The 20,896-nt window shown below is 38.4% G+C and overlaps 1 protein-coding gene across 2 annotated transcripts in view; it reads right to left on the bottom strand.

Annotated features, from left to right (window-relative positions):
• Positions 1-20,896, bottom strand: part of IRAK3 (interleukin 1 receptor associated kinase 3) — a 58,369-nt gene that overhangs the window by 31,072 nt on the left and 6,401 nt on the right. Inside the window, exons 2-5 of one of the 2 annotated variants that reach the window (XM_008003928.3) lie at positions 13,200-13,382; positions 7,673-7,737; positions 6,992-7,046; positions 5,612-5,763 (exon numbers count right to left, since the gene is read on the bottom strand). In XM_008003928.3, the coding sequence (XP_008002119.1) occupies positions 5,612-5,763; positions 6,992-7,046; positions 7,673-7,737; positions 13,200-13,382 (455 nt within the window). The remainder of the gene's footprint in view (positions 1-5,611; positions 5,764-6,991; positions 7,047-7,672; positions 7,738-13,199; positions 13,383-20,896) is intronic. The other variant, XM_008003929.3, reaches the window with a different exon arrangement.

Raw genomic sequence — 20,896 nt, 5'->3', positions numbered from 1 at the left:
GTTATTTGGATATGTCAGTTTAAGTTTACTTTTGCATTTTGAAAAGATGGGCTTACTAAGCAAATAAAAATATAACTCTTTACTTCCAAGAAGCTTTAGAAGATAGCCCAGAGCCTGATACATGAATATTTTAATGAGTTTAATAATGTACTGAGCACCTACTCTGTCCCTGGCACTGTTCTTGATGCCTTCTTACATCTTAGGTCATTGCATGTCTCCGGATCTCAGGTTTCCAACTTCTACCAAAAAAAGAGTTAAATTAAGTCTGCTCCTAGGTCTCACCAGTTGTAACGTTCTATTATTTGCAAATTGCTAGAGAAGGTGGAGTTTTGGAGCTCTGCCTTCAGCAATAAAGGGAGAGAAATTCAACAGGAATTTTGGAAACTATTTTCCAAGTTGAACTAGGAAGTCAGAAACAATAAATCAGACTAAAAAATCATTTTCAAGGACCATTTTATCAGAATTTACATTTTACGAGACCATTGTCCTGGGAGCCAGATGGGTTGGATTTTCCGCCTATCTCTAACACTTGCTATTTGTGACTCTTTGTCAGTCACTCAACCTCCCTAAGGTCATAGTTTTCTACTTTGAAAAATGAAGAAGTTGGCTTTTTTGTTTATGCTAATGTAGCACTCTAACACCCTGTTGCTTGAAATGTGGTCTATGACCAAAAAAACCTCAGCTTCACTAGGAGCTGCTGAGAAATGGCAAATCCAGGGCTCCTGTCAGATCTGCTGAATCAGAATCTGCATTGTAAGATTCCCAGGTAATTAAAGTTAGAGAAGCACAGATCTAAAACACCTAGCACAATTTCCCACCTCAGTCCCTCTAAGAAAAGTAATTGGTAATAAACAATGTTACAAAACTGCATTTCTTTAACAATGTTCTGTGGCTAAGGCTGCATTAAATGTTCTCATTTTTTCCTGATAAGTGTGTGTATGTGTGTGTGTGCGCATGCCCACGTGTGTTGGGTTAAAATAGGGGGCAGAGATAAAAGCAGAAGGGTGAAGTCTGGCCATACTTCCACGTACCACCTTAAGAGAAAGTTAAAATGTATGTAGAGACAGTAAGACTTTGTATACACCTTGGTAATCTCAGGTATTTTTACTCCTAACAACTAGCAACTAAATTCTTGAAAAAGGTATGTATGCTTCATTCAATTTATCCAGCAAACATTTACTGAGCAACTGCTACGGGCCAGGCCCTGTAATAAGGCACTAAGATACAAAGACAAATAAGAGCTCTTCAAAGAAAGCTGCCTAGTCCTTTGAGAGAGGTGGGTGAATAATGTAATGCTTTGATGCTGTTGCTAAACATAGGAGTGTCACCCAAACCACACTGGAGGGGTCAGAGACAATCCAGGAAATAACACCTGTCTTTAAGAAAGAAAGGGAAGGGGTTCTAGAGGCAATGATGTCCCATTCAGACTCATGGAAAGAAAACTCCCAAAAGGGAGTGTGATTTGGTGGCAGCCGCAGAAAGAACAGGAAAGTAGACTGGACAGACCCTTTGGGGATGGGGTCCTGAGGCTCAACTATAAGAGAGTGTACGAATTGAGGCCAGGGACACATTGGCACTAAGAAACAGGCTTTAGCTTGGCCACCTCTAGAGCGACCACATTCTATCTGTTGAACAGTTGTGCCAGTTGGTTGTTTCTTTAGCATCTTCTCAGGAATTCTGAGATGTCTATGTACAATTAAGTAGTACTAAATGCAATTTGGAGAAATGGAGAAATTAGGGAAATAATTTTTTAAAAGGTTCTGTAATGCACATTGCAAACTAGGAATCACTGTGGAACCCTCCTTCTTCCTACTTCCCCAGTCCTATAACAGATAATCAGATGTGATCCACTTCACCTCATCTCTTAGACATACTTTCTCCTCTGCATCCTCACTGACTTTGCCCAGACTAACAGCATTAGCTCTCAACAGTGGCAACACATGTGAACCACCTTAGGACCTTTTAAAAAACACTGGTGCCTACCATTTTTTTAAAAGCTCGTTTTTATAAGGCTCATTTTCTTAAAAGTCCATTTTTTTAAAGGCTCATTTTTTTTAAAAGCTCCCTAGATAATTCTAATATATAGTCAGGGTTGGGAACACTGGTTTACACCCTGTCCGTTTCTTGGTTTGCACATCTGAAATATCCCTCCACCAGGTCTTTCTGCCTCCAGTCTGTGGGTTTTGTTTTGTTTTGTTTTTTGTTTTGTTTTGTTTTTGACAAGGTCTTACTCTGTTGCCCAGACTGAAATGCAGTGGCGTGATCTCGGCTCACTGCAACCTCCGCCTTCTGCATTCAAGCAATCCTCTCACCTCAGCCTCCCGAGTAGCTGGAATTACAGGCAGACACCACCACACCCAGCTTTTTTTTTTTTTTTTTTTTTGATTTCTTGGTAGAGACAGGGTTTCACTATGTTGGCCAGTCTGGTCTCGAACTCCTGACCTCAAGTGATCTACCCACCTCAGCCTCCCAAAGTGCTGGGATTACAGGCGTGAGCTACCACGCCCGGCCTGCCTCCAGTCTAGCTCTTGCCATCTTTCCCCCAATTCTTCTGATGACTTCCAATCTACTATCTAACCTAGAATCAAAGTCATATTTTAACAACACAAATCTAAGTCTTTCACTCTCCTACTTAAAAATCAGATCTTGTGAGACTTATTCACTGTCACAAGAACAGCGCTGGAAAGACCCACCCCCAAGATTCAATTAACTCCCACTGAGCCCCTCGCACAACATGTGGGAATTGTGGGAGCTACAATTCAAGATGAATTTGGGTGGGGACACAGACCCCACAGACTTAATATCTTTCCAGCATCCTCTTCTCACTATCTTCCCTACGGCCAGTCCACTGCGCTGAATGAATTCATGAGTAAGACCTATGTTTTCATACATACGCCTCCAGGCCTCTGCAACTGCTATTTGTTCCACTCAGAATGTACTTCCCCTCCTTCACTGCCTGCCAAAATTCTACTCATCCTTCCAAATCCAGCTGGAAGGTTTTTCCATTTGTTTTTGAGAACTGTTTATTGAGTGGTTACTTTGGCCAGACACTCTTCTGGGTGCCAGATACATCCCCCCTCTGGGTGGAGAGAGTTGCTATCTTTTTTTTTTTTTTTTTTTTTAAATTAGTAGACTGTAGTTTTTAGAGCAGATTTAGATTTAGAAAAAATTGAGAGGAAAGTAAGGCGTTCCTACACACACACACACAGCTTCCCAATTACTAACATCTCACACCAGTGAGGTACATTTGTTAAAATCAATGAACCTACGTTGACATATTATCACCATAGTTTACACTAGGGTTCACTCTTAGTGTGGTATATTCTATGGGTTTTGACAAATACATGATAATATGTATCCACCATTATAGTATCAGAGTAGTTTCACTGCCCTAAAAATCATCTGTGCTCTGCCTATTCATCTACCCCTTACCAAACACCCAGAAATCATTTTTGTACTGTCTCAATTGTTCTTCCTTTTCCAAAGTGTTATATATTTGGAATCATATGGTATGTAATCTTTTCAGATAGACTTCTGATATGGTTTTACTGTGTCCCCACCCAAATTCATCTTGAATTGTAGCTCCCACAATTCCCACATGTTGTAGGAGGGGCTCAGTGGGAGTTAATTGAATCTTGGGGGTGGGCCTTTACAGTGCTGTTCTCGTGACAGTGAATAAGTCTCACAAGATCCGATGGTTTTAAAAACAGGAGTTTCCCTGCACAAGTTCTCTCTTGTCTGCCATCATAAGACATGGCTTTCACCTTCTGCCATGATACTGAGGCCTCCCCAGCCATGTGAAACTGCGAGTCCATTAAACCTCTTCTCCTTTTTTTTTCTTTTTAAATTTTACTTTAAGTTCTAGATACATGTGCTGAACATGCAGGTTTGTTACATAGGTATACATGTACCATGGTGGTTTGCTGCACCCATCAACCCATCATCTCGGTTTTTTTTTTTTTTTTTTTTTTTTGAGACGGAGTCTCGCTCTGTGCCCCAGGCTGGAGTGCAGTGGCGCGATCTCGGCTCACTGCAAGCTCCGCCTCCCGGGTTTACGCCATTCTCCTGCCTCAGCCTCCCGGGTAGCTGGGACTACAGGCGCCCGCCACCACGCCCGGCTAATTTTCTTGTATTTTTAGTAGAGACGGGGTTTCACTGTGTTAGCCAGGATGGTCTCGATCTCCTGACCTCGTGATCCGCCCGCCTCGGCCTCCCAAAGTGCTGGGATTACAGGCTTGAGCCACCGCGCCCGGCCCCATCATCTCGGTTTTAAGCCCTGCATGCATTAGGTATTTGTCCTAATGCTCTTCCTCCCATTTTCCCCAGCCCCCCTGGTGTGTGATGTTCCTCTCCCCTCTGTGTTCACGTGTTCTTATTGTTCAACTCCCACTTATAAGTGATAACATGCAGCGTTTGGTTTTCTGTTCTTGTGTTAGTTTGCTAAGGATGATGGTTTCCAGCTTCATCTGTGTCCCTGCAAAGGACATGAACTCATTCTTTTTTTATGGCAGCAAGAGTTGCTATCTTTTATGTGCTCCTGTGATCTTTTGTACAATTCTCTGCTGAAGTACCTCTTTCACAACAGTTTAATCTTTTGTTTACCTGGCTATTTCCCCAGAGAGACTGTGAGCTCCTTGAGGACAGAACTATGCCTTATTCATCTCTACATGCTCAGCACCCAGTCCATGTAAGAGTTTAGTAAATGTTTACTTATTGTTGACCAACTATGAAGAAAATGAAGAGCAGCTCTTCTGTGTTTGTGTGTGGACCTGTCTCTGACTGACTCCTGAGCTTGATCCTGGAATTCCCTTTCTGCTTCACTGGCTGCAGTCACTCAACTGTCTTCTGACCTCCTACTCTGTTATGTTGGTTTGTTGCTCCTACTTGAAAGCCTCCTCCTTCTACCCTTCTGAGTTGTGATAGAAGACAACTTATAAAGTAGTACCAAATGCCAAACTGTGGCTTAGCCTGTGAAGCTGCCTGGAGAGGACCCAGCTCATCCTAAAAATCTAGGAAAATCGGGTCAGGCTAGCACAATCTGACCCTCTTTAGCAAAGTCCCAGGACACTTTTCAGAAATCTTTTTTTTTTTTTTTTTTTTTTGAGGTGGTGTCTCACTTTATCACTCAGGCTTGAGTGCAGTGGTGTGATCTTGGCTCATTGCAGCCTCTTCTTCCTGGGCTCAAGTAATTCTGCCTCAGCCTCCCGAGTAGCTGGGAGTACAGGAGCATACCACCATGTCCAGCTAAGTTGTGTGTTTTTAGTAGAGATGGGGTTTCACCCTGTTGATCAGGCTGGTCTCAAACTCCTGACCTCAAGTGATCCACCCACCTTGGGCTCCCAAAGTGCTGGCGTTACAGGCGTGAACCACCACACCCAGCCCAGAGAAGTCTTTCATGCTATCCATCTGGGGATGGAAAGCATTTAACTTCCACATTCTTGCAAGACAGGTCTTTATTTCTTCAGTCACCTGAAATCATATCTCTTATTTCCACTTATAAAATTTTATGTTCAAATACCCCTTTCAACATTGATGAAAAATGACTTTTTTAAATATGAAAGATGAGCAAATAAATGGAATTGATGTCCTGTGACAGTAATTCTTTCCATACCTGTTTAAATAATTTGACAGCATATGTTAGGTTTTGAATCTCCACTCTGTATACCTCAAAAATCTCTCCTTCTCCAATTAGGAAGTCTTTGTGGAAATTTCTAGTTCCTTCTATGATGTTTTGAAAGCTGATTGAAGATTTAGGCAGTATTCCTTAAGAAGGAAAGTAGGGGGAGGTTAAGTTATCTAAGAATGAACATCACCATTATAACCAAAACTTCTATATTAGAAACAATTCAGAGTCCAGTGGAAGGTCAGTAGAGAAAGGTCCAGGAACCAAAGCCGAAGCCCATCATGTGCTCTCTACACATTTACTTGGATCTAGTTCCCACCATTTCACAGAGCAAAGGGTTAGAACAGCAGCATTGTGATTTTACCTCCTCTCAAAAGAGATCAGCCAAAGAGCTTAGTGGAAGAAATTCTTCCAAGATTCAATTTCCTGGTCATTAGGTCAATATGTTGCTGTTGACCTACTGTGAACCTAAAACTACTAAAAAATTACGGAAGTGGAAATATTGACAAGAGTAAGCAATATTCTCCAAGCATGACGATAGAAACACTTTTCATGTGCCAAACCCTCTAACTGCCTAATTTACTTCCTCAGAGTAAATTAGAAAGATGATTCAGCCTTTTAAAAACTCACCCAAAGTGGAGACTGGGAGAAAACATGCAAAGAGTAATCAAATACAAATTGAAAAGGAAAAGTTTGGCTATGTCCTTCAGAACCCAATTTTGGCTATATTTCCATAGCTAATACAAAATCCTCTCTGAAGACACTTAATGTTTGATTTAGACCTTATTGCTAAAGAGCCAAAGCCTTATCTAACTTTTCTAATTCTTTTTTCAATGAAAGAAGTATCAGATCTAGTGGCAAAGACTAGTCAACACAGCCTTAAATAGTCTTTAAAATGTATCAGAATGACTCCAGGTGAACTAAATTATTCTTCCTACTAATAAAGTAGGAAAGGTGATATGGAAAATAACTAGATTTTCATACTGACCTTCAGCATTGCTCTACAATCATCTTGAAAGATTTCTCTAATTGCTGTGAGCATTTCTAAAACTACATAATCTCAAATTTAAAAATGTTTTCCCATGACACACAAACATAGCAAATTTTACTAACAAAAAATGAAAACATACCCCTGTGTGAAGAGACCACAATTGCATTCTTCATTAGCCAATGGAGCCTTAACATAATAATATGTCATCTATTAGAACTATAAGTGTCAATCAAATTGAAATTATTTTAATATCTATGAAATTTTATACTGAATCTGAATTTATATGGTTATTGTGTTTATTGGGTATTTCTCCTCCTTAATTCACTTAAATGCAAGTATGATTTAAAAAATTGTTGGAAAAAGTTGTTTTTTCTTACCTTTTTCGTTATGTTCAGGAATAAGAACATTATCCACTGTGACACTGGCTGTTTCCTAAAAGAAGAAATACATACTAAAGTAATTCCATTTCATAAGTCTAGAAAGAACAGAGCCTCAACAGAAATCTAAAGCTCCTTGGGGACTCTGCAGTGCAACAGAGTGTAACCTAATTTAAAAGAAAGCTAGCAGAAATCAAAGTTATTTCACTTTATTTAATAGCATTCATTGCCATATTTAAGGCTTTCACATCAACGGTAGAAACTCAAGTTTCAATGCCACAGTCAGTTAAAGTCAATTTTAAATTACTTCTAATGCTATAAAAATGATCACTGCTAGTTTGCTGTAATAAAAACTAACAGTGATATGCAAAACACCAACTAAAAAAGGAAAATTAAAAGCTGAGTTAAGACAAATGTATAAATCACAGCATCCTTAGTAGTTCTCAGTCTCATCTCTGACAGATCACTGAGAAGAGAAAGCTCTTAATTTCTCAAATATTTATAAATCTCTACTTTCCTGAATCCTCAACTAAATAGAGAATAATGAGAGAACCAGGGCATTTCTGATTTTTAAAAAGTGCTGGCAAATCCAGCTTTTTTCTGCCTGCTAATTTCATTCCTTTTGCTCAATTATACATACAACAAAGTTCAAGGCTCGTTTTCCATGCACACATACTCTACCTTGAGTAATATGTTTGGAAATCCACCTTCCTGATAACTCTTCTCTGAAGGACTCAAGACTGCTCCTGAAAGAGAAATACGGGAAGGTAGATACAAAAAAATTCTATGTCCCTAATGTTTTCTTCCTTTCTGAGACTCTGAACATAAATGTCTTGCTAGTCATTGTTGATTTCTAAAGTTTCATTCCCACCAAACACTTACAATAAATTTGTGGAAGTATTATTTGTGAAGTGTTATATTTGTGAAACAGTTTTCTAATTAACAAATATTATACAAACATACTTTTGTTCACTTAAAACATAAGTAGTTGCCTTAATCTATTATTAATATAAGTTTAAATAATTTAAATAATTAAATAATAAACAAGTAAGTAATAAATAAGATAAATTATTGTTAGACATTAAAAATATTAAAGTACACAGAAGAAAATTTTTTAAAAAATTGTTATCAGGTTTTGTTTTTTTTTTTTTTGAGATGGAGTCTCACTCTTGCCCAGGCTGGAGGGCAGTGGCATGATCTCGGCTCATTGCAATCTCTGCCTCCTAGGTTCAAGCGATTCTTCTGCCTCAGCCTCCCAAATAGCCGGGATTACAGGCACCCATCAGCACGCCTGGCTAATTTTTTTTTGTATTTTTAATAGAGATGGGGTTTCACCATGTTGGCCAGGCTAGTCTCGAACTCCTAGCCTTAAGAGATCCACCTGCCTCGGCCTCCCAAAATGCTGGGATTACAGGTATGAGCCAACCACCATGGCTGGCCTTTGTTTTTTGAGACAGAGTCTCGCTCTGTCACCCAGGCTGGAGTGCAGCGGTACAATCTTGGCTCACTGCAACCTCCACCTCCTGGGCTCAAGTGATTCTCCTGCCTCAGCATCCTGAGTAGCTGGGATTACAGGCATGAGCCATAGCGCCCAGCTGTGTTATCAGCATTTTTGCACATATGTTTTTAAATGTTACAATTATGATATTATATCTTCCTGGGTTCGTTTATTTTTTTTTAATATCATCTTGTGCCATAAAGTATTGGAGGTGGGGTGTGTGTGTGTATGTGTGTGTGTGCGTGTGTATCAATCACAAATACCACCCCAAATGTCGACTATAACTTCTATTTGGTAGAGTGCTGTCTGGACTGAGGTAATTTATGTAGCTTCCTACAACAGATTAAAACCCTGCCATATTTTGCTGTCATTTCTAACATTTTGTCTCAGACTAGAAAACTTTCATTTTATATTCTAGCTTTCTTCTTTCTAGATTATCTTCTAGTGTTTCTTAAATTATTTTGCTTAGAAAACTAGCAAGAAAGCAATAACCAATTAACAAATTTCCTTGATAACACTATAAACCAGCTAGACTTAAGAGACATCTATAGAACATTCCATCCAAAACCAAAATATACACATATTTCTCAAGTGTACATTGAACATTTTCCAGAACAGACCTGACCTTAGGCAGTTAAATGAACTTCAAATACATGTGCAAGGATTAAAATCATAGAGAGTCTATTTTCTGATCATATTGAAATGCAAGCAGAAATCAGCAACAGAAGGAAATTTGGGAAATTCACAAGTATCTGAAAATTAAACAACAAAATCGTAAATAACCAATGAGTTACAAAAGAAGTCATGACAGAAATTAGAAAATACCTTGAGATGAATGAAAATGAAAACACAACATATCAAAAGTTATGAGACGCAGCAAAAGCCATGCTTAGAGGGAAATTTACAGCTGCAGATGTCTACTTTAAAAAAAGAAGAAAGGCATCAAATCAGTAAACTAAACTTTCACATTAAGGAACTAGAAAAAGAAGCACAACCTAAACTGAAGCAAGCAAAAGGAAGGAAATAATTTAGATTAGAAATACATGAAATAGATTATTTATTTATTTATTTATTTTTTATTTTTTTGGAGATGGAGTCTCACTCTGTCAACCAGGCTGGAGTGAGGAGTGAAGTGGTGCGATCTTGGCTCACTGCAATCTCCACCTCCTGGGTTCAAGCAATTCTCCTGCCTCAGCCTCCTGAATAGCTGGGACTACAGGTACATGCTGCCATGCTGGCTAATTTTTTTGTATTTTAGTAGAGACGGGGTTTCACCGTTTTGCCCAAGCTGGTCTCGAACTCTTCAGCTCAGGCAATCTGCCCGCCTCGGCCTCCCAAAATGCTAGGATTACAGGCGGAAGCTACCTCGCCCGGCCAAAATAGAGGATTTTTTAAAAAGAAAAATCAATAGAACCAAAATCATTTCTTTGAAAAGATCAATAAAATTGACAATCTTTTAGCTTAACTGACCAACAAAGACACTCAAATTACTAAAATCAAGAAAAAAAGAGGGGACGTCAACACTGACCTCACAGAAATAAATAGAATTATAAAGGAATATTATGAAAAGTGATATGCCAAAAATTAGATAACTTAGATGATGTGGACAGATATCTAGGAAGACACAAACTATTGAAACTAACTCAAGTAAAAATAAACAATATACATGGACTCATAACAAGAGTTTGAGCTAGTACTTTAAAACTTCCCATGAAGAAAAGCCGAGGAGGCTTAGATAGCTTCACAGGTGAATTCTACCAAACATTTAAAGAAGATTAACACCGGTCCTTCACAAATTCTTCCAGAATAGAAAAGGATAGAACAATTCCCAAATCATTCTATGAGACCAGTATTATTCTGATACCAACGCCAAACAAAGACATACAAACAATCAACAGACCAATACCTCTTACAAATATAGATGCAAAAATCCTCAACAAAATACTGGCAAACTGAATCCAGAAGCATGTAAGGATTAGATACAATGACCAAATGGGATGTTTCCCAGGAATCCAAGATTTGTTTAATGGCTGAAAATCAATCAATGTAATACACCACATTAGCAGAATGAAGGACAAAAAACAGATGTTCATTTCAATAGATGACAAAAAAGCAAGCTGACAAAATCCAACACCCTATCATGATAAAAGCCCTACCAACAGAAGAAAATGTCCTCAATATGATAAGGGCCATCTATAAAAAACTGACAGTTATCATCACTAACCGTGAAAGACTGAACGTTTTCCCCTTAAGATCAGGAACAAGGTAAGGATGTCCGGTCTTGCCGCTTCTACTCAACATGCTAAAGGTTCTAGCCAGGGCAACTAGGCAAGAAGAAAAAATAACAAACATACTGAATTTGTGTAGGAAAAAAATGTGAAATCTGGGGGCTGTAGGGGCACTAAAAGTCATTATTCTTTTGCTGTTTGTGAAAAGAGAGATAATACTTCATTGTCATATAAAATGGAAAATTGAAAATGGCTCTCTTAGAAGCCAGTAGAAAGCTGTGAATTTTGTGTCAAAACTGGAAAACAACTGCTGATCATTGAAATATAAATGCAAAAAGTGATACATAAGGACATGCATGACAGAAATAACAAAAAATAGAGATTCTAGTTTCTTGAGCAATTTTGGTATGTCCTGAGATCTGACAGAATGCTTTACTGATGTGAAGAAACCACCGAGCAGCAGCAACCTGAATTGTAGGCACAGTACCTGGGAGGAAATCAAAGGCCCATTATTATAAGACTGGGAAAATCCAAATCTACAAAGTGATGCCTGGAAGTTGGAATATAAAAGCCCCAAATTCCTCTAAAATAAAATCAGTTCCACAAAACAGAAGAAAATTGCAAGGAAAGGTGGGCAATAACTGATTAGATAACTGATAAATCTGTCCATGGTAGCAGAACAGAAAGAGTAAATGGTTTTATGTGTCTTCAGTTAGGAGCTCCAACTCCTAATTTAGTGAGTAGCCGTGACAGGAAACCCCTGTTGAGCAAGCTACACTTATGCTTCCAACAAATCATCACATCTCACTTATAACAACTACATAATTAACTTTTTCAAAATTGTTACTTAATTTGAAACACCAACTCAATCAATTACAATTAAATAATGCTATTTTCTTTAGTAAAGAAGTAAGGTGCTATCCTCCTCTTCACTTCAGATTTGCCTATCTCTTTGTACTAGGGTAGTAAAGTCTTTTTACCAGTCAGCTAATCTCACATCCAAAAAAGAAAAATAAATGTTGTATGTGCAACAGACTAAGAGTCAACCAAGAATGTGGAATTTTTGTCTACTTACAGTCCAACTTATTCTCTGTTGCATAAATAAACAACATAGAGAGTGAAAATATACCCTAAAATTTATTCCAGAACACTGAACGCTGACATACAAAACATACCTAGGTGTCCTATTAAAGTGGCATGAGTTTGTATTATGAACAGCAAGCCATGTGGGTGGTTTCAGTGGCTGAGAAAGGCTCAGATAATGGAAAAGGCATTGCATTTACAGTTCCCAGGGACTCACTGAATTTCACTTGCTTAGTCAACTTCACAGTGAAATATTCTGCTGCACTAAACTAAGTGAAGAAACAACGTGCAAAAGACAAAGGGGATTAGCCAAGTTATATGAATAATACCATGGTGGAAGTCTATTAGGAACTAATACCCCATTAATAGGAAAGATCAAGATAAAAGTCAATGTGAAGCTACAGTTTTCTTGTACAAACCTCTCAGGATTCCTTGTGTGTGTGTGTGTGTGTGCAGGGGCTCATGTGCACTAAATATATTACCAAAGAACATGTGTGCAAATACACAAAACTAAAAATGTGATCTATGAAAAGAGCCAAAGAACAAAGATGTTGATTCAAAAGAGTTTCCAATCTAAGAGCCTTGGGTCTATAACATAAGCTCCAAGATCATTATTGTTGAAATGAATACATCTGAGTGGAACAAACAGAACAGGTGACGTTAGATTGTTTCACTGACAAAGAATACATGGAGAAAACTTCATGAGCTTTATTGATCAGGTTGTTCTACATATAAGGCATGACACAGCATCAGAAATAGAGAAGATAAACAAAGGTTGTTCTAAATACAAGGCATGACACAGCATCAGAAATAGAGAAGATAAACAAAGGGAAGAATTAGGCTACTGTGGAATGGGTAGTAACAAGTAAGGCAGGGTTAAACGCTGTGGTGTAAAAACAGCAGTGAAGATAAAAGAAACATCCCAAGATTATTCTGGAGGTAATATTTAATAAAATGTTAAATATAGGGGGAAATACAATTATGTTTTTAACTTGTAATATGTAGTAAAACAAAGAATAGCATGATCTGTATCTCAAATACTGTGATTCCAATTACATTTATGACTCAGAGTTTCAGAGTTTTTGACAGTGAGCTCATTCTATTAACTGCGAAAAACGAAACATTTTTAAAAGTGTAGTTTGTAAGTAAAAGTAAGTTAAAAAAACAAAACAAAACTATGAAGTGGTAGAAAGAAATATGTTGTATAAGTTAGGTGATAAGGGAAGAAAGTGTCACAAGAAAATGTGAAGCTGGAAAGTCCCTTCCAGATAAAAGCCACAGGTAAGGAAACACTGACACACAGCATGAGTCAATGTCCTGGATAAAATGCAATATTCGAATTTACAAACTATAGTTCCTATTACAGATTAAGAGCCACATTATAAGAATCAGCATTTACCATGGTTTGTAATTAAATGAATAGCTCGACGATGCCCCATCTCCTGGAGGACCTGTAAAAGGTCACCGATGGTCTTGTTTTTCTGTGCCCAGGACCAAAGTAATTCTCTTGTTCCACTTTTACCTTGGTCTACATACTTTTCAATATGACGAACATCCAGCCAGCTGCTTGAAAGTCTCTCTGCTGTGGAAATTGCAATATAAACAAAGAATTGTTTACTGTACTTTTATTAAAATACTTGTTTTTGTGTACCTTATGTTTATTTCCTCTTATTTATAACTTTAACTTTCCTCTTATTTATAACTTTTATTTTGAACTAATTTGGCATATACTCACCTGCCTTTTGCTAATGTTGACATCTTACTAACCACAATACAAAGATCAGAATCAGTGATAACTGCAAACCTTATTCTAATTTCACTAGCTTTTCCACTAATGCCCGTTATCTGTTCTAAGATCCTATCCAGTTTTCCAATTATGTTTAATTGTTCCTTCTCCTTAATCTCCTCCAATCTATGATGGTCCCTCAATCTTTCCTTGTCTTTCAGGACAGTGAAATGATATTGTCCTTCTCAGTGCATCATATCAAGAGGTTTAAGATAGTGATGTCTTATCAATAATAATGTTTATTCTGATGACTTAGTGAAGGGAGTGTCTGCAGAGTTTCTCTGCTATAAAATTATCTTTCCCTTTGTAATTAATAAATATTTAGGGGGAGATACTTTGAGATTATGGAAATACTCTGCTTCTCCTCAGATTTGGGCCACTAATATTTGCATCCACCAGCGGATCTTATTTATCACAATTATTACTACAGTATTCACTTAATGGTGATTTTTCTATTTTCCCTTTTTCCTTCATGAACTCTTTGGGAAGAAACAGCTGTCCTTTCTCCTATGTTTATTTAATTTATTTATCCAGTTGTTTATTTATATCTATGGGCTCGTGGATATTTATTTTATCCCACGGGTTAAAATCCAGTACTATCATTAATAATTTTGTTGCTAAAATTATTCTAGCTTTGTCCATTTAGGTTGACTCTTGTGTTCTTTTTTTTCTGGTTTTTAAAATTTTATTATTATTATTATTATTATTTTTTTTTTGAGACAAGATCTCACTCTGTCACCCAGGTTGGAGTGCAGTGGGGCAATCTCAGCTCACTGCAGCCTCCATCTCCCAGGCTCAAGCCATCCTCCCACCTCAGCCTCCCAAGTAGCTGCAACTACAGGTGTGCACCGCACCACCATGCCCAGCAAATTTTTGTATTTGTGTGGGTTGTTTTTTCCTTTTTGGTAGAGATGGGGTTTTGACACATTGCCCCAGCTGGTCTCAAACTCCTAGGATCAAGCTCAAGCAATCTGCCCGCCTTGGCCTTCCAAAGTGCTGGGATTACATGTATGAACTACCACGGCAGGCCTCATATGTTCTTTTGACAAGTCCTATCTTTTTGTGGGTATCTCCTTATTTTCTGACTCTACAAGGTGATCCAGGCTTATTTTGTATTTCCCCCTTTCCTGGACTGCAATTATTTGTCTAATGATCTCTGGTCTCTTTATTGGACAATGGTGTATAGAAGCTCAATCCCGGTGCTAGAATTGTTAATTGTGGCCAAGGTTCCAGTGCTTCTAGGCCCTCCAAGAACACAGAGCAAGGAAATATAGGTATGGACACTCATCCGTGGATCTCTATTCCTCTATCTGTATGCACATATATTAAATACCAAGAATTTATTCTGATGCTTCGGATTTTAATCCAGCATCACAGGGTATATTTCAGTCCTTCCTCATTTGTAACTTTATTCTTGAACAATAATATTATTGATAATATATTTACTTGTTTGTTTAATTCTACAATGCACATAAAGTACTTTCAGAATTGCCAACCCATACCCTTGTGAGAAACACATTAACAAAATCAGAACACAATAATTCTTTCTGTCCTTAGCATATGCACATCCAGTTAAGATGTTGTGTTCCAAACTTACTTAGATTAATTCTTTTCTTCAGTGTGGTTATTATTCATTTGCAATAAAGTTAGATTCAATTGTTGAAGGTTTGAGAAATGGTGTTTTGTTCCCCCTGTCTTCCCCTTGAACACTTTTGAGCAATTTTAAAAGCTAGTATCTGGGTAAAATCAGGGAAATGTTTTACTAGGATACTAGGCTTTAAATAATTCAATTAAAGTTTGGCATAAACATCTTAAAACTGTGCAGAAAGCATATGAGTTTTTGTGGTGCCCTGATTTAACAGGATTCTTCAAGTGAAAATTTATGTTGCCTTTCTGCACAACTTGCAAATTTTAAAGTGTACTTTGAGGCAAAGTGGAGAGAAAGAAAGCAAATGACAGAAAAGGTGGTCTTGTTCCTATGATAATATTTACAACCTAGAATATTGAGCACTAAAATTAACAGTGTTTTTGGGTTATTGGTGGTGATGGCAGCATCCTTTCATAACTTTACCTTCCAGAGAAGCTAAAAAATTTAGGATCCTGGATGCAAGTCTGTGGATCAAATCCCACTGTTATCTGAGGGTGGTCATGGGGGACCCCTGACATGCCACCATAACTGGCTTTAGGAGCTCAGCACCCTTTCATCCTGCCACATACCAATATGTGGAAGCTGCCCTCCAGCAGGAACCAATGTGATCTCATAGGAGACAGGACTCCCCTTTCCACCAAGGAGATACTTCAAAGGCAGATGTGCTTTTAAAAGGCAATGGTTGTTCAGATATCAGAAGAATGGTAAGTCTTGTGAAACTTTCTTCTGTTAAAAGTCTGTTTTGGGACCAGGCGTGGTGGCTCACACCTGTAACTCCAGCACTTTGGGAGGCTGAGGCAGGAGGATCACTTGAGGTCAGGAGTTTGAGACCAGCCTGGCCAACATGGTGAAACCCCATCTCGACTAAAAAAATACAAAAATTAGCCAGGTGTGATGGTGTGCACCTGTAGTCCCAGCTACACAGGAGAGTGAGGTGGGAGAATCACTTGAACCCAGGAGGTGGAGGTTGCAGTGAGCTGAGCTGAGACCATTGCACTCCAGCCTAGGCAACAGAGTGAGACTCCGTTTACACACACACACACACACACACACACACACACAAGTCTGTTTTAGAGTCCAAAGGTCATTCATTTCTTAGGGAGTTGCTACACCAGTTATATTTGAAATCAAGCCAGCAGAAAGGCAGATATCTTCTGCCTTTATATCACATTCCCCCCTGCCCAATTTTTGGTTCTATAAGGCTTTGCTGGAATATTCAATTTACCTCAACTTTATGCTCCCACTGAGGTGATGAGTAAATCCTGAAAGTTGAAAGTTTCCACAATATGAAACCATTACTGGCCCTCTTTTTATGAGCTAAAAATTGACATGGTAGACATTACTAGTGCCGCTAATAACTTCCAACCCTCTATCACATCATAGAGGATTCCATTTCCCTGCCCTTTCAGATTAGGCATGCCTCTATGTCTCTTCCAGCCAGAAACACTGAAGAACCAGGGTACAATTCACCATGTGTTGACAGGGGGCTGCCTCAAGACCAAAGCAGCCTGAAATGCTGAGCCACCACATGGAGGGGAGTTTGCTGGACTCTCAGTGCTCTTCCTGGGAGCAAAAAGTAAACCTCTGCTATGTTAAACCACTGAGATTTTTGGTACTGCTTGTTACTGCAGCATAACTTGGTCTATCCTGACTGATATACACAAGGTCATATCTTGAATTTTGTTACTCTGTTACAACTTGTACCAGAACAGAGTTAAACAGAGTGGCAGCCTTTGCAAATTACATATTAAACAAGGGAAGATAAAGTTGAGACATTCTATTTGAATGCATGTTTAGGCTGTAAGGAAAGAAAAATAGCTAGAATAAAATGTCTGACATAATTGAGTTAGAATGTCTTTGCCCTTCCTCCATATTTCAAGTTCTGGCAAGAATATATTCATTCCTCATCTCCTTGAAGAGATGATGTTTCACAAAGAGGCAAAGACTATCCACATGCCAATATATGTTTTAGATAGCTTATCATTTTTAAAAGGAAGCCTTAAAAAGCAAACATATTAGCCAAATGTTGTAATGTTATTTTAATATATTTCTTTCTGATGAGGTAATCTGCCTATTTCATTGAGGCACACTTTTTATAAACACTTTATTTAGCTATTTCTAAAAGCTCTTAAGAGAAATACTGCAAATCAGTATAGTTCAAACACTTGTTGAGTATCTGTTATGTGTCAGCAATACAGTAATTGCATGCACCAAGCGTGGGTTGCCTATGAAGACAGGCCTCTACCTAAAGATGAGAACAGCAGGGAAGCCTTTCTGGAGGGGGTGGCTTCTAAAGCCTGAGCCATGCCATGTCTAAAACTGAGTACTTCTAAAGAGAGGCCAATTCTTGAAGTATTGGATAGGGTACACTACCCTGGGGAGGAAAAAAATAATCACTAGAGTTTCAGATTGAAAACAAGACAAATGAATGAGTCTGAGCCCCGCAGACTATCCTGCTTTCCAAGAATAAAAGGTTCTTAGTCAAAACAAAGCATTCCCGTGGGCCTCTGGGAGAGTACAGGAACGTATGTATTTAGTGGTGGCACTGCCATCGACCTATGACACAACTCCAGGCAAAACATAGCCTCACTGAACAATCTCAAACTTCTTCACAAATGTCCTTGTAGTCCCACCTAAAACATATAATAAATCTTCTTGCTCTTCCCTGGCCTGTTAATTATAGCACCTCTAATCTGTAAAACACTTCCCACTCTCAAAATGAACATTCCAACAAGAGAACTCTAAATATCAAATTTCAGCAAAGGGAAAGTTTAGGTTTCTATGTTTTCTATTAGAAAATTAATCAAGGCTGGGTGCAGTGGCTCACGCCTGTAAACCCAGCATTTTGGGAGGCCAAGGCAAGAGAATCGCTTGAGCCCAGGAGTTTAAGACAGGTCTGGGCAACATGGCAAAACCCCATCTCTACAAAAAATTTAAAAATTAGCCAGGCTTGGTGGTGTGCATGCATCTGTAGTCCTAACTACTCAGGTGGCTGAGGTGGGAGGATAGCTTGAGCCCAGGAGGTTGAAGCTACCTTCAATTGCTCACAACAATTGCCACAGAAGGAAAGGCACAGTTGATAGCTGTAAAGGAAATCCACAGTTAACATTTCAAGTCCTAGGGAATGTCAGCTTTTCATTCCATACTTTCCATAAATTCCATTCTTTGTTTTTTGTTTTGTTTTGTTTTTAATTCCTCGATTACCCTTTTAAAAGTACAGCAGGCCATGACTCTGTGCTGTCCTGTCTGGTGACTTGGCTGAGAAACTGCTAATATCAGATGCTCTCCCTTAAGCACATTTCTGAGATTCAGCTGGAATATGAATGAACAGATGTCAAATGAGCTGGGGTTTTAAGTTCTCTAAATTGACCAGGGGCGTATAGTTCTGAGTTTGCACCAAATCTAAGGAAAGCTAGATTAGTCAAAGGCATTTTTTCTAATAGCAGAAGTTCATGGTAAAAAACTGATCCAGACTGCCTGCATGTATGGATTGCTTCTGGACTGGAAGTGAAATATGTTTTCTCTTTTTCCAACTCGTGATTCACACTGCAACCTTAATAGCTTTTCTCTAATGATGATGCATTCTGAATAGAAACATCGCTAAAGAGTATTATTAGCATCCATAAAATGCATACTTCATTTAGATCCAATCCTATAAAATAGCTCCAATCTGATACAACAGGAATGCAAACTCTCGACGTGTTAATTACATTCTTCAATATTCATCATTTTCTCCAACTCTCCCTTACTTGTCCCCTTTCAGAATATAGGACTTTGTTTACTCACAGTACATATCAAATAAAAATACAGAGAAAAGTTCTCAATGACTAATTGTGTTGATAAAGTTAAAAGCATTCTAAACTGAAAATACAAATTAAGAAAAACACGCTGTTAGTTAAGCATTGTTGAAAACCATTTTTTGGAACACAAATCTTTTGTTGAAAGTCATGTTGGAGTCACATAAGCCAAAAAGTCAACCTAAGAAGTTCAGAAATCACATGCTCAAAGGTCCTTGAAGGCTGTTTTAAGAGTGCAGGACTGTCTAAGTAGTGTTAACCTTTGGGGTTTTCAGTTACAGAAATCACGTCTCCATATGCAAATATGTCTCTGAAGGGGTTTTTTCAAATAATGCAACACATCCGTATTTGGAATCTTTGTATTTGCATACAACCACATGCCAAAACCCCTGCAAAATTAAGACTCCATTCTCACAAAGCTTGTTTTTAGATACTGTAATGGAAAAAGGAAAGATGTCTCTTTCTTTCTACAAAGCATGCAAAAAATTAGACAATTTTTTAAAAGAACTATTAAGGTTAAAGATATTTTAATTCCAAAAAAGTAAAACAAAAGTCAAAATTATAAGTTAGATCTGTTCTTCATACCAGACTGTAAGCATTAACACTCACTAGTTAATATATTTTAGAAGAAATAGTTCTTATTCATACTTAAGCTCATGTGTATGTTTTACCCCATGCCTGAGTAGGACTCGTAACTGGGGAGGGCTGTGTGCGATTTCTCAGGTGCCCCTCTGTCTGTCCTGCTCTCTTAGTCCTGGACACAGGTAGGAACCTAACATTAACCACCTCTGGGAGAGAATTCACCCTCAACACCAAGGTTTCAGTCAGAAGCTATGTAATTTCATTCCCAGGTGAATATCAATACTATTTCCCCACACATTCTTCCCTTGTTAAACTTTTATAGGTCTGTTGCCTACACTAAATTGGAAAATTCTTACAAGCAGGGCTAGGACATTGTATTTACAGTGCTTTGTCAAAGATTCTGCTCAACAAGGTTTTGGATGTTTAATAGACATTTGTTGATTCATTAATGTATTCAAAACATATATATTTAGTGAGTGCCTGCCCTGTGCCAAGTACAATTTTCAATGCTAAGAGAGTCAGCAGGAAACAAAGGAAGGAAATATCCCTGCCCCCTTGAAGCTTATTTCTAGATGAAGAATAAACAAATAAACATATATATGTTTACATATGTATATAGTTTATTTTATATATACATAGAGATACTTACATACATGAAGTACATAAGAGGTGATAAATGATATAGAGAAAAATAAACTGGAGAAGAGGCATAAGGGAGTGTTAGAGGGGGGTGTCAATTTTAAAAGAGTGGTCACAGCCAGGCATGGTGACTCACACCTGTAATCCCAGCACCACCTAAGGCCAGAAGTTTGAGACCAGCCTGGCCCACATGGTTAAATCTGTCTCTGCTAAAAATACAAAAAATTAGCCGGGTGTGGTGGTAGGTGCCTGTAATCCCGCTTGAGAGGCTGAGGCAGAAGAATCACTTGAACCCGGGAGGTGGAGGTTGCAGTGAGCCAAGATTGCGCCATTGCACTCCAGGCTGTGCAACAAAAGCAAAACTCCATCTCAAAAAACAAAACAAAACAAAAAAGTGGTCAGAGTAGGTAATAGTTAAACAAAAACATGAAGGAAGTGAAGAAGCAAGCCTACAGGGTTACTGGCAGGAAGAATGTTCATTGCATGTTCAAGGAACAAGAAAGCTAATGTGGTTGGAGTCAAGCAAACAAGAGGGAGAAGAAAAGCCATGCAGAACTTCGGGGTTTGCTCTGAGTGGCCTGGGAAGCCACTGGAGGGTTCTGAATAGGGCAATGAGAGCATATGCTTTACATGCATCACAGGCT

Source organism: Chlorocebus sabaeus, chromosome 11 (assembly GCF_047675955.1).
Source record: "Chlorocebus sabaeus isolate Y175 chromosome 11, mChlSab1.0.hap1, whole genome shotgun sequence".
Lineage (NCBI taxonomy): Eukaryota > Metazoa > Chordata > Mammalia > Primates > Cercopithecidae > Chlorocebus > Chlorocebus sabaeus.
This window is presented reverse-complemented; position numbering and strand designations above follow the sequence as displayed.